Source organism: Schistocerca nitens, chromosome 1 (assembly GCF_023898315.1).
Source record: "Schistocerca nitens isolate TAMUIC-IGC-003100 chromosome 1, iqSchNite1.1, whole genome shotgun sequence".
NCBI classification, from domain to species: Eukaryota; Metazoa; Arthropoda; class Insecta; order Orthoptera; family Acrididae; genus Schistocerca; species Schistocerca nitens.
Genome location: NC_064614.1, coordinates 265,716,112 through 265,729,816, shown reverse-complemented (window position 1 = coordinate 265,729,816; position 13,705 = coordinate 265,716,112). Strand labels below are relative to the sequence as shown.

The 13,705-nt window shown below is 41.2% G+C and overlaps 1 protein-coding gene across 1 annotated transcript in view; it reads left to right on the top strand.

Moving 5' to 3' along the window:
* The window catches only part of LOC126247839 (actin-related protein 1), a 65,074-nt gene extending 52,110 nt beyond the window's left edge, over positions 1 to 12,964 (top strand). Inside the window, exons 6-9 of the mRNA XM_049948514.1 lie at positions 704 to 869; positions 977 to 1,150; positions 1,288 to 1,350; positions 9,340 to 12,964. Coding sequence (XP_049804471.1) covers positions 704 to 869; positions 977 to 1,150; positions 1,288 to 1,350; positions 9,340 to 9,483 — 547 coding nt within the window. The 3' untranslated portion in view covers positions 9,484 to 12,964. The remainder of the gene's footprint in view (positions 1 to 703; positions 870 to 976; positions 1,151 to 1,287; positions 1,351 to 9,339) is intronic.
* The last annotated feature ends 741 nt before the right edge of the window (positions 12,965 to 13,705 follow it).

Genomic DNA, 13,705 nt, shown 5'->3' with positions numbered 1-13,705 from the left:
TAGGTTGTAGTAGCTACTTGGAGATGAAGCAGCTTGCGCAGGATAGAGTAGCATGAAGGGCTGCATCAAACCAGTCTCTATACTGAAGATAACAACAACAACTTACTATGTAAGATCAAAACTCCTTAGGGTATGTAGTCAGATTGTTTGGACAAATTTTACTTAAAATTTATTTAATGCTTTTCACATTACTCTCAGTGCACCCTTTTTGGCTCCGTTTAGCTTCTGTTTGTCTACCAGGCTTTCAGTTCGTTTAAATCAGAGATGAAGTCCTCTTTGCTTTTGTAGCAACTTTCTAACATGGTCAAGGAGGGTCTTTTCCATCCCTCACTACCTTTCTGTTATTTCTGGAGAAAAATTATGCTGTTATGGACTAATCCATTTGGGCAAGTTCCACAATGAGGCTCACAGTGTCAGTCAGTCAGTATCTCTACCCGTCTTTTCAAACTCCACTTTGTTTCTTTGTTGTACTACATACATTGATAGGCAAACAACATTTATGAATTTTCTGGCATAGAATATTGTAAACTAGGCTTTTCTAGAGATTAACAGTGACAGTTGTGTTGAGAAAATGTGATTGAGTTGTTCAGTGTTGGAAGGAATCTCATAAATTGCCAATGTTTTCAGATACAGTCTAACAGTAACTTCACTCATTTAACTGTTCTAAACTTTTCTCTGTTATCTGATGTACATATATTTTTAGGTTACTGTTGCGGAGAGAAGGTGTTAATTTTTATACAACTGCTGAATTTGAAATAGTGAGAACAATTAAAGAAAAGGCATGTTATCTTGCAAATAATCCTCAGAAGGAAGAAACTGTTGAAACTGAAAAGTACCAGTATGTTCTGCCAGATGGCAGCACTCTTGAAGTAAGTAATTTTTTTCTTGTAAAACAGTCAATTTAAAAAAAGTCAAGAGTTATATAACTGCACCCAAATCACTGCACACAACTTAATGGTCCTTTTTTCTATGCCAGATCGGTCCAGCAAGATTTAGAGCACCAGAGGTTTTGTTCAGACCAGATCTGATTGGAGAAGAATATGAAGGACTCCATGAGGTTCTCCTGTACTCAATTCAGAAATCTGATCTAGATTTACGTAAAGTACTCTTTCAGAATATCATTTTGTCAGGCGGCTCAACATTGTTTAAGGTAAAGTCGTCTGTATTTTTCTTGTGTACATAATATAATAACATTCTTCCCCTCTCATTGTATGTATTTGTTATTTTTTATCATCCTAATTAGATGGTCGTGGTCTCACAGTGTACTTGATGTTCTTCTGTTTCCAGGGATTTGGAGACAGACTGTTATCAGAAATACGAAAATTGGCACCAAAAGACATAAAAATTCGGGTAAGTGTCTTCTTGGTTTTTAGCTGTGAACTGCTGTAATAAACTGAATTTATATATAAGCTTCCAATTACTGTTTAATTTATGTTTTACTCTCTCTCTCTCTCTCTCTCTCTCTCTCTCAAAATCAAATTCCTAAAATGCCCATGTTTTTCTTCTTATAAACCTATAACTACACAAGTGTGTACTGTCAGGAATGTCGTTTGAGTGTATCTGCTGTAAGCAATGGTGTGGGACAAGTTATTTGTTTTGAGCGATTGTGCTGTAAAGTTTCTGTAAAATCTTCTTAGTTAAGGTATTTTGTAAACAATGTTAAGGATGATCCTTAACATTTCTGCCATCACACTGTCATTTAAATTCATGCAAACCATGGCAAGGGACACAACATAATATAATTTCTTAAATAATTATTCACATTTATCTGATTAGCAACAACTTTTGAGGCACATTTTTGTTCAGGAACATACTCCTGATTTTATTTGAGTCATAGTTATCCACATCATCCTTGGATTTGTACAAATCTACCCTGAAAAGCATTTTCATATTATGAACACAGCACATATTACTACTACTGGCAATAATGCTTTCAGCACTTACCACTGTTTACAGGCACACATTCCGACAAATCTGCCATTAATGAAAATAAAAAATTGTAGTTAAGCTGTCATTTCTCAGTTTATCATGGAACTGTTTTATTTGTATACCTCGTTTCCCATCGACTGTCCTATACCACTGTTTCTAATCTAGGTCTTCATTCATGATTAATAAAATTGTTTTATTATTATGTTCCTAAAGAGTTTACAACTTATGAGATACTTACAATCTTTTAAGAGAACAAATTATTAATTATGTCTTGAAATTGATAAGTTGCAACTATTTATCAATCTTATGAAAGGAAAATATGTTCCATTGAAGCCAAATCATTCACTTGAATTGTCCAGAATGTTCTTCAAACCAGTCTCTCATAATTGTGGCTCAGTGACATGGCACATCGTTGTTTGGGAATACGAAGCCCATGAATGGCTGCAAATGATCTCCAAGTAGCTGAACATCCAGAGCACCCAGTCCATTCCATGTAAACACAGCCCTCACCATTATAGAGCCACCACCAGTTTCCACAGCGCCTTGTTGACAACATGGGTCCATGGCTTCGTGGGGGCTGTGCCACAGTCAAACACTATCATTACTCTTTCCAACTGAAAATGGGACCGATCTAACCAGGCCACGATTTCAGCTAAGGTCCAACCGATATGGTCACAAGCCCAGGAGAGGCGCTGCAGGTGATACTGTGTTGTTAGCAAAGGCACTCACATTGGTTATCTGCTGCCATAGCCCATGAATGCCAAATTTTACCACAATATTCTAATGGATACATTTGTAGTACACCTCACATTGATTTCTGCAGTTGTTGCTTGTCAGTTTGCACTGAGAACTCTAGAGAAATGCTGCTACTCTCGGTCGTTCAGTGAAGACTATTGGCCACTGCATTGTCTGAGGTGAGAGGTAATGCCTGAAATGTGGTATTCTCAGCACACTCTTGACACTGTGAATCACGGAATATTGAATTCTCTAATGATTTCTGAAGTGGAATGTCCCATGCATCTAGCTCCAACTACCATTCTGCATTCAAAGTCTGTTAATTCCTGTAGTGTGGCCATAATGAGTTCAAAAACCTTTTCACGTGAATCTCCTGAATACAAATCACAGCTCCGCCAATGCACTGCCCTTTTATAGCTTGTGTACGCGGTACTACTACAGTCTGCAGATAAGCAGATCACTATCCCATGACTTTCCAATGTGTTAGAAGGGAAAAAAGCCGGAGGCAAGACACAACAGTCTGGCCAGGTTAAATAAATTAATAAATAAAAAATGAAATAAACAATGTGTTCCCCCTGCGGGTCCGGGGGTAAGAATAGGCCCAATGTATTCCTGCCTGTCGTAAGAGGTGACTAAAAGGAGTCTCCAACACTTCAGCTTTTCTGTCATGGTCCCCTCTCGGGTTTGACCTCCACCTTTTCCAAATTTCTGGTGATAGTGCGTGCCATTTGTGGAAGGACGCCTTACGTGGTGTTTTTTTGTGTGTCCGTCGTGCACTGAGATCTTGCATGCTGCTTATTGTCGTGTGGCGGGCTTGGCCCCCTCAGTCTTGTAGGTTACCTACTTCTCGTCTCTTGCGCCTTACCATCCTTTGCGCCTCCAACAATTCTGGACCATTTTGGCACTCGAAATCCAGGACGGTAGCTAGTCCATCGTGGTTGGGTTGTCAAGTGTACCCTCTTGGTGGTAGCCCCCTGACAACACAGGGATCGCACTGCTTATGCTTGAGCTGTGACCTCCCCGCGTATGCAAGGAGTAGGTGCCCATCCTTTCTGGGGCACCAGGACTCCCAGAAATGGCCATCCCGCAATGTGGCCCTTGTTATGGCTGGGTGGTGCCCGCGGGCAGAGCCCCTGATCGGATTGGGTGGCATCAGAGCGGATGACCCGCAATGAAATGGGTTAAATCGACTCAAGCTGGTGGTTGCTCAGCCCCAGCAGTCTCAAAGCGCATATGAAATGATTTTAATGCTGCAACCTATGATTCCCGATCGTTCCCAGGGCGACTCGTCTCGTGAGCTGTATTCGCCTCGGTACCTAGTTTGCTGCAGGACTGATGCCGAGACCTTTCAGGCAGCGAAGCCCCAGTTTCCATAGACCACCTTGAAGATAGGTTTGGGGAAGTGGCGGTGTTATCTAGAATGCACAGCGGGGCAATTTTGATCCAAGCGGCCTCCCCAGCCTAGTCTCAGGCGTTACTCATCTGTGGCAAGCTGGGTGATATTCCCATCTCGATTACTCCCCATAAAAGCCTTAACTTGGTCCAGGGTCTTATTTTCCATCGTGACCTCCTTTTGCAGTCGGATGAGGAGTTATGCACCAACTTAGAGCGACAGGGTGTCCACGTCATCCGGCTCGTGCATAGGGGACCCAAAGACAACTACCGGTGCCTTCATATTGGCCTTTGAGGGTGACTTGTTGCCTGAAAAGGTCAAGGTGATGGTTTACCGTTGTGACATAAAACCATACATCCCCCCCCCCCCCCCCATGTGGTGCTTTAAGTGTTGGTAGTTTGGTCACATGTCATCTCATTGTACTTCCAGCGCCACATGCAGGGATTGTGGTCGTCCTCTGCACCTGGGCACTCCGTGTGTGCCTCCTCCCACTTGTGTCAACTGTGGGAAGCACCACTCCCTCTGCTCACCTTACTGCCCTGTTCTCCATATGGAGTAAAGAATCATGGAAATAAAACCCCCGGACAGGCTCACCTATCAGGATGTGAAGAGGAAATACTAACGACTTCATCCTGTGCAGATGAATAAATTGTATGCTGCAACTGTGACTTCACTTCGTTGCCCCCGGTGGAGACGGCTGTCCCTGCGGTTGTTAAGCCTCCAGTGGGCCCTTGGGGCCACACTGGCTCTTCCCCCATGTCTGTGCTGGGGGATGCTGTTTCTTCTGGTGCTCCCAAGGTACCGCCTTTGGGAGACCAACCCTCCAAACTGATGGGGATATCGGACCCTCCGTGCCGGAGGTACACCAGCCTCCTCCAGCTTCTCTCGTGCAGAAAGGGTCCCTTGGAAGTCTACCTTCTAAGGCCTCCTCCAGCGCGACAGCTGACATGAGTCAGTGGCTCAAGGAGCCACGAGCGGCGGATCAGAGAGCTTCCCGCTCTTCGTCTGTCCCTGACGCTCTGTCTGAGTCTCCCCAAGGAGCAGTGGGAGGAGGCGAAGAAGAAGAAGAAGAAGAAGAAGAATAGGCTGGGTAGGACGGACGAGGTTCAGGTTTGCCTCTGTGCCCCCCTTTTCCTACCAGCTCTGAGTCTGAGGACGATTTGCAGATTTTGGCCTCCCCCGACAATCTCACCCTCACCCCTACCCCAGACGCACTGATTCTCGATTCAGGCTCTCCTTCAGTGGTGGTTGATGACCCAGTGGTGTAATCTACCTCCTTGGTCCCTTCATGCCTTTTTTGGCCGTGGACAGTGTCATCCTCCAGTGGAATTGTAGAGGTTTTTTCCACCACCTTGCTGAGCTCTGACAACTTGTCAGCCTCCATCCTTTCTTCTGCATTGCTCTCCAGGAAACTTGGTTTCCGGTGTTGTGAACCCCTGCCCTCTGTGGCTATCGGGGTTATTATAAGAATCGGGCAGCTTATGAGAGGGTATCTGGTCGAGTCCGAGTTTATGCTCTTCACTCTCTTTACAGTGAGCGTGTCCATCTTCAAACACCTTTAGAGGCTGTCACTGTTAGGGTGTGGATGCCACAGGCTGTTACCGTCTGCCACCTTTATCTTCCACCTGATGGTGATATCATGCAGCATATATTGACTGTGCTGGTGGCCCAACTGCCGCCACCTTTCCTGTTACTGGGCGACTTCAATACCCATAACCCTTTCTGGGGTGGATTGGTGGCAACAGGCTGAGGCACTGTCGTTGAGCAAGTGTTGGCACAGCTCGACCTTTCCCTCTTAAATACTGGTGCCTCCACACATTTCAGTGTGGCGCACGGCACGTACTCGGCCATCAACCTTTCGGTCAGCAGCCCTAGCCTTCTACCATCTGTCCAATAGTGTGTGCATGACGACTTGTGCGGTAGTGACCACTTTCAGATCTTTCTGTCACTGCCACAGCATTGCTCTTTTGGGGGCCTCCCCAGATGGGCGTTGAATAAGGCTGACTGGGACTCGTTCGCCTCCATTGCCACTATTGAGCCTCTTTCTCATGGTGCTATTGATGTTGTGGATCACACGATAACCACCAGCATCGTTTATGCAGCAGAATCTGCAATTCCCTGTTCTTCTGGGTCCCCTCGGCAGAGGACTCTGCCTTGATTGTCACCAGAGATCGCTGAGGCGATTAGAGATCGCAGGCAGGCCCTCCAATGTCATAAGCGGCACCCATCCCATGAACACCTAATCGCCTTTAAGTGGCTCCGTGCCCGAGCCCGACACCTTATTCGCCAACGGAAACTGGAGTGCTGGGAAAGGAATATCTCCACCATCGCAGGTTTGTACCAAGATTAGGTGTGACTATGGACATCAGCGTACCTGGGCTTTCCCTGAATGGAGCAGTCTGTACTGAATGAGACATGATTGCAGAACTCTTAGCAGAGCATTATGCTCAGAGTTCCACTTCTACGAATCACTCGCTGGCCTTCCACTCCCTGAAAGAGCAGTTGGAACTTCAGAGCCTTTCATTCCATACACGCCACTCCAAATCGTACAATGTCCCATTCAGTAAGTGGGAATTTGAAAGTGCCCTAGCCTCTTGTCCTGATACGGCTCCCGGGCCAGATCGCATCCACTGTCAGATGCTCAAAAACCTGCATGGACTGCCTGTGACACCTCCTAGACCTTTACAACCGTATCTGGGCTGAGGGTGAGTTCCCATGACAATGGTGGGAAAGCATTGTCATTTGGCTGCCGTCGGCATCTGGTTGTAATCTTTTATGACATGCGGAAGGCGTATGATACAACATGGCGACATCACATCCTCACCACGCTTCATGGGTGGGGTCTTAGGGGCCCGCTTCCGACTTTTATTCAAATTTTTTTGTTGCTTCGTTCCTTCCGCGTGCAAGTTGTTTCCTGCCATAGTTCCTCCTGAGTCCAGGAGATGGGATCCCGCAAGGCTCTGTCTTGAGTGTCTGCCTCTTTTTAGTTGCTATCAATGGGCTAGCTGCAGCTGTGCGAACGTCCATATCAGCTTCTTTGTATGCTGATAACTTTTGCCTGTACTACAGCTCCACTGGAATTGCAGTTGCTGAACAGCAGCTGCAGGGCGCTATCCGCAAGGTGCAGTCTTGGGCCGTAACATGCGGCTTCCAGTTTTCGGCCACAAAGACTTGCGTCATACATTTCTGCCGGCGTCGCACTGTTCACCCCGAGCCAAGGCTTTATCTCGACAGCGAACCTCTTCCTGCGGTGGAGATGCATCGGTTTTTGGAAATGGTTTCTGATACCTGGTTGACTTTGCTCTCTTGTATTCGGCGGCTTAAACAAAGTTGCTGGCGGCATCTTAACACTCTTCATTGCTTGAGGCACACCAGCTGGGGTGCCGATCGGTCTACCCTTCTACAACTGTATCAGGTGTTGATTCAGTCCCATCTTGATTATGGGAGCCTGGCTTACAGTTCGGCATCATCTTCCGCGTTGCGGTTGCTTGAGCCCATACTTCACTGTGGGATCCGACTCGCACATCCCTGTAAACAGCCTACTTGTGGAGGCTGGTGTCCCTTCATTGTGGATCCGGCACCAACAACAACTGGCCGCTTATGCTGCACATGTTTGTAGCTTGTCCGGGCATCCAAATTACCATCTCCTGTTCCCCAATTCGGTAGCCAATCTTCCAGATCGGAAGCTTCAGTCAGGGTCTATGATTGCGGTTCGCGTCTGGTCTCTTCTCTCTGGGCTTGACTTTTTCCCACTCGCACCTCTTTTCGGGGCCCATTTATGTATACCCCCGTGATGTGTGCCCTGCCCATGCCTTCAGCTGGATTTAGCACAAGGCCCAAAAGACTCAATCACTCCTGAGGCCCTCCGCCGACGCTTTCTTTCCATCCTTGCCACATTTCACAGCTCTGACGTAGTCTATACCGATGGTTTGATGGTTGCTGATAGAGTTATTGCACCATGAGAACCCATCTCTGTGCCTCTGCGAGTCAGTGTTGACAGTGGTCCACATCTTGTTGGACTGTCCGCTTTTAACCGCACTCAGATAGGATGCTGCCGTGGCTGGCTTAGCTTTGAGTTTTACTCACACAGGGGGCTTTTATCGCTTGATCTGAGGGTTTGTGTCCTTTTTGTGTTGAGTCTGGCCTTTGGAGATTTTTTAACTTAACTAAGCACTACAACTTTTCTGATGGAAGGTTGTGTCCTTGGCATTCTGTTAACAACAAGTACACAACACAACCTGTCAATAAAATTTATATTTATTAGTATCAGAGTGTTTTGGGATGAACCTGGATGTTAGCCCCCCCCCCCCCCCCCCCTTCCAATGAGCTCTTCCTCATACCATTCTTTATGACAGTTTATATGTAAAATAAACACAAGCGCTCACCTTTAGTTAACTGATGGAATACTTTTTCCTGTTGCGGGTAGCTATGTGCCACTGACCAGTTAGTTATAGGTGCCTTTCATTTATTTTACGTATTATTCCATCCAGGAATTTCCTTTAATTACAGTTACTAATGTTCCAGATGTGTGAGGACTCTCCTTCATGTTGAGATGTACGAAATATCATATGGGAATGATGAATGAATACCATCTAGCAAAGAACCCTTGCAAATTTCATGTGGAATAAGAACTCAGTTTCCATTTGACCACCATGATTAAAGTTTCCTTAAATTCTTCAGGACTAGTGTGAAGACAGTAGCACAACTTTTGTAGAAATTGTTTTAGGATTGCATTGCATTCAACACCAGTATTTAAAATAATAATAATGTTCGTAAAAGAGCCACATTTGTAAATTTAATTTGTAAACTATTTTTGGCGTACTATATTGTGAAACACGGAAGTAATGACAGCATTATGGAGTGGATAGGTTGTTACTCACCATGTAGAAGAGACACTGAATTGCAGGCAGGCACAATGAAAAGGCTGCTGTATGTTGAAGTTTTTGGCCAAAAGGCCTTCTTTCAAAGTAGAACACACACACACACACACACAAAATTGTCTCTAGCAGTCCAGCCTCATGGCTAGTGACAGTGGCCATGTGTGTGAATTGTGCTTGTGTGAATGTGTGTGTATTTTCCACTTTGGAAGAAGCTTAAATGTATAACAATCTCTTTGTAGTGCCTGTCTGCTACTCAACATCTCTAATACAGTGAGTAGCAGGCTTTATCTTTTCCATATTATAATGAAATTTCTCTTAAGTTGAATGACAGTTTCACTAATAAATAAGAAGTCTTGTCCACACCTTCAGTGCATTTCTTAACAATTCCTTTGTTGTCTTCAGATATCGGCACCACAAGAACGTTTGTACACAACATGGATTGGTGGTTCAATTCTTGCCTCTCTTGACACTTTCAAGAAAATGTGGGTATCAAAAAGAGAGTATGACGAAGAAGGTCACAGAGCAATCCATAGAAAGACTTTCTGAAGAGACCACTGCTGTTGGAATTATAATATACCAATATTGCGTAGGCTGGTACAGAGCAATTATGTTACCAGCCTTGAGAAAATGTTGGACCACAAAACAGTACATGTCTGTTTAAGTGATTAACTTGTTTGGTTGTAATGTGGTAAATGCATTAAACTTTGCTTTATATTACAGTAAGATGATTTAAGAACTATACTGCTGTATTTTACAAGCCACTGTAGCTATCATGTGATAACATTCAGATGTATAATTTATTGCTAAAGTCTGTCTGAGCTTTATTATACAAATGTGCAAGGTATTGAATTCTTAGTGTCTTTTTTTTAAAAAAAAAAAAACAAAAAAGAAAAGAAAGAAAGAGTAATGAAGAAATACACAGGTTTGCTGACTCTTGTTGATATACAGAGTGTCAGTTTCTGGATGTTGAGTTTCAAACAAAATTGTTTTAACGGGAAACTTAATGTGAGTATCACTGTCACAAATATGTTAAGTTTCAATAATGTAACTCAAATTCGATCTCATCCTTTACACAGAAAAGGCTAAAGTGACGAATGTGCATATTTAATTTCATTTGAAGCAATAGAATATATGTCACTAGGCAATAGCAGGTCTTTATTGCATAATTATTTATTGTTGTATTGTTATATTATGAAATTTTAATGGTTGTAATCTCACGGAAAGTTGAGAGAGAGGCTATTATATTGATGTGTACATTATTTATTTGTAATTTCCTCTTGAATAATTTAAAATTATGTTGCAACAGTATCGGCAGCTAACTTACGGAATTATGGTGGAATGCACTCAAACTGCTAGTGTGTGTAATGTGTATATGTGAAGAGCATTTGAGTTGTAGAAATAATGGTTTGTAATGTTATTTGTGTAATAGTTAGTGGCTTTGAATATACAATCAGTGTGACAACCATTACTATCTTTTGTTATAAGTGGGGCAGCAGTATGTCATAACCAGATAACATTTGCTATGTGCCAGAATTTGTGCAGGTAATTTATAAATAAAAAAAAACTGTCATCAATGAGGAAATATATTTCAATTTATCTGTTGTTTCTGTGCAGTGGTACCAAAGGAGGAGGCTTGAGGTGGCCAAGTGTTCATATTTAATGTTTTCTGTTTGTAAGTTAAACTTACAGAAGAGGTGTTAATCCACACTTGTGCAGGGCTAGGAAGAAATAGGTTTAATTACCTCCAATCTGAACTAATGAGATAAGTGCACAGCTTTGTTTTGTTTCCAATATTATTATATTTAAGGAAAAATTTTACTAGTCTGTAAATGTCTTTTCACTTTATGAGGGAACTGGTGAGATAGTTCAGGACTACCTCTGTCAGTAAATCATTGGTGTATGCTAAATTTCAGTTCATACTCAATACTGTAATGTATTTGTCATTCATTGTTTCAGTCTTGTGACTTTCTTTTAACTAAATTTTTAAAATTTTAACTGGAAGATGGACTTATGAAGCTGCATTTTCGAATTTACAGGTGCTGTGTTGCAATGTAATTATTGTTTTTATGGGCACAGTAATAAGTATAATTTTGTTATGAAAGATGGTTTCAACATAATGTGTATTTATCAGCAGTTTTGCTAATAGAAATGACATTGTTGTTTAGTACATATCAATGTTGCCTCTATGGAACAATTTGGGATTCCAGTAACAAAAAGATCTGAAAGGAACAGGCGAGGGAGGAGGCATGTCTTAGTGAGGCAGTAGAATTTTTTAAAAAAATGGTGTACTATTTTTCTCAAATTAATTGCCTATTGCCATTCTTCGAATAGTAACAGATATGCCACAAGTGTATGGTGTTGCTGGTGCATCAGTTTATTTAAATATGAGAAATGTATGTCTTTATAAGGAGATATTTGTTCACAGGATTGTGAAATGAAACACTGAGAAACAGGTTGCATATTATGTTCCAGTACTATTTTGCTTCATGAAACAGGAGCAGTAATGAAAAGCAAATGCATGTGGTAAGCAACTGGTCTATTACTCAGCCTGCATTGGCTTAAACTGTCTTTTCAGGAGTAATTGCAGAGTTGAACTCCAGTTCTGACAGTCAGGCTAAAAAAAAAAAAAAAAAAAAAAAAAAAAAAAAAAAAAAGCAGTAGGACATAGTGCACTGTCCATGTCACTGTAATTTTTATGTTAATGGCAAAGTAAAAGTTAAATCATCAGAGATACATTTTAGTGTAAAGCAGTGGCCTTTAGTTTGGAGGAAATTGTTCGAAAGTATAATAGATGCATACTTGTTAATATTGAGAAGAACATTAATTTGTTGCTACTGCTGCATAAACACACTGCAAGTTGCTTGTTTTGCATTAGTTATCTTGTTGATGCATTCATTCTGCACAACATACTGCTATCAGCTTGAATAACTCATAAAAAAGACAGTGCACTTATACAATAACCATTAAGATTTGTTGTTGCTCTCATTTCTATTATTAATAAATTGAATTATACTCACAGTTTTCTACATTGTAGTGTGTATACATAATAAAACTATAGTGCCCCCTCCAGAAATTAATGCACTAGCCCTGCAGCATACTGTAGTCATTATTGTAAAAATTTGATTTTTGGACAAATTAAATATGCATTTTCTCATATTAGTTTTGATACATGGAATAAATACAGCATGTATCACAATAAAACACACTGACTTTTGAAAAGACAAAATGGAAAACTTTCATAGTGCAGCTTTTGCAACAGTCTTTCTTTTGTGCAGTCCTTCTACATATACTTATTCAAGAAAAATAAAAAGTATCCTGTTATGGAAATATAAAGATATTTCAGAAATTGTTTCATTATTTGTTCATTTGGATACTTTTTTCAGTGCCTTTTGCGTTGTGATAACTCGCCAATAACTTACTAATCGTGCCTGTTTATTACTGTCATATGTTTAAACTCTGATTAAGCACACATTCCTTAGTAATAAGTGAAAGCACACAACCTGTATTTTGTAATCAGTGAATTATCTGGTATACTTGAAACTGAGTGACAATGACTGAGTTAAATGATGTATAACTATGGTGTTGGAATGCAGAGCAATAGATAATGTAATTCTTTAAACAATGAAAGATTAATTAACTGAATGCCACTTTTGTAATGGTTAGATTTTTTTCAGTAAACATCACTCGGTTAGTTTAATAATGCCGACAATAACACTCAAATCCTGTAATTCAGACCACAAACATTGTGAAACAGAGGTGGTATCTACCAACTGTAAAGCAGAATTTGTTATGTATGTGATGTTTTGGGAGTGATAATACCATATAATATCTTCCATTCAGATGGAGGCTGTGCTGCTTTTGCAGTTTCTCTTCAGAAATCACAAGGGCTTGCTGCAAACAGTATTATTTTTTTAAGATTATAATTTATTGAGTTTCTGTAGTTGCAAGCTGATTGTGTACTTTAATTTTTAAAATATAAAATTTGTGTGTTTACCTTGTTTGTAATAAATTTTATACATTTTGCTTATTTTCTGAGTGCTTTGTGGCATTAGAACTTCGACAATGGGAGCATTGTTATGGCTCATTCGTTATCCCACTATGGTTTCATATTATTTATAGCACTAGGAACATTTTTCAAGAAAAGCGGAGTATCTCCTTGGATGTGGAACTGAAAGTGTTAAAACTAGGATTTTACAGTTTCTCATGACACTATTTGGTTGCTCAAAAGATTGCAAAGTATTATCTACAAGTTTTAAGCATCACATCAGATTCTCCTGCTGTTTTGCATGTACTCGGAGAACCGTATTAGATACAGATCTACAGAGAAACAAGTTAAAAATGAAAACAGTCAAGGCACAACATATTTCAAGGCAATATCAGTTACATTTATAAAATTAGAGGGGCAGAATAGAGAAATGGTATATGGAGTACATTACATATTATCAACAGAAATGTATCAAAAGTAACTAGTAGACAATTGAAGTCTGGTGAGGAAGATTCCATCAGTAAAACAGCATATGTTCTTATTTCACAGTTCTACTTATCTTGTTTCACTGTGACTCCAATTTAGCAGATTGTGAAACAGAGGTGGTATCTACCAAAGCGTAGGACACCTATTAGCACATGCTGTCTGTGAGGGAGTAGAGTTGTGCATTAGTCTTTCCGAGCTTCAGTAGGAATAAAATTCCCTTTCCAAATGTTCAGCTATTACAGAAGATGAAACTCTCGAACAAAGTAAATTAACTTGGAAATATTAAATTTCTTGGTG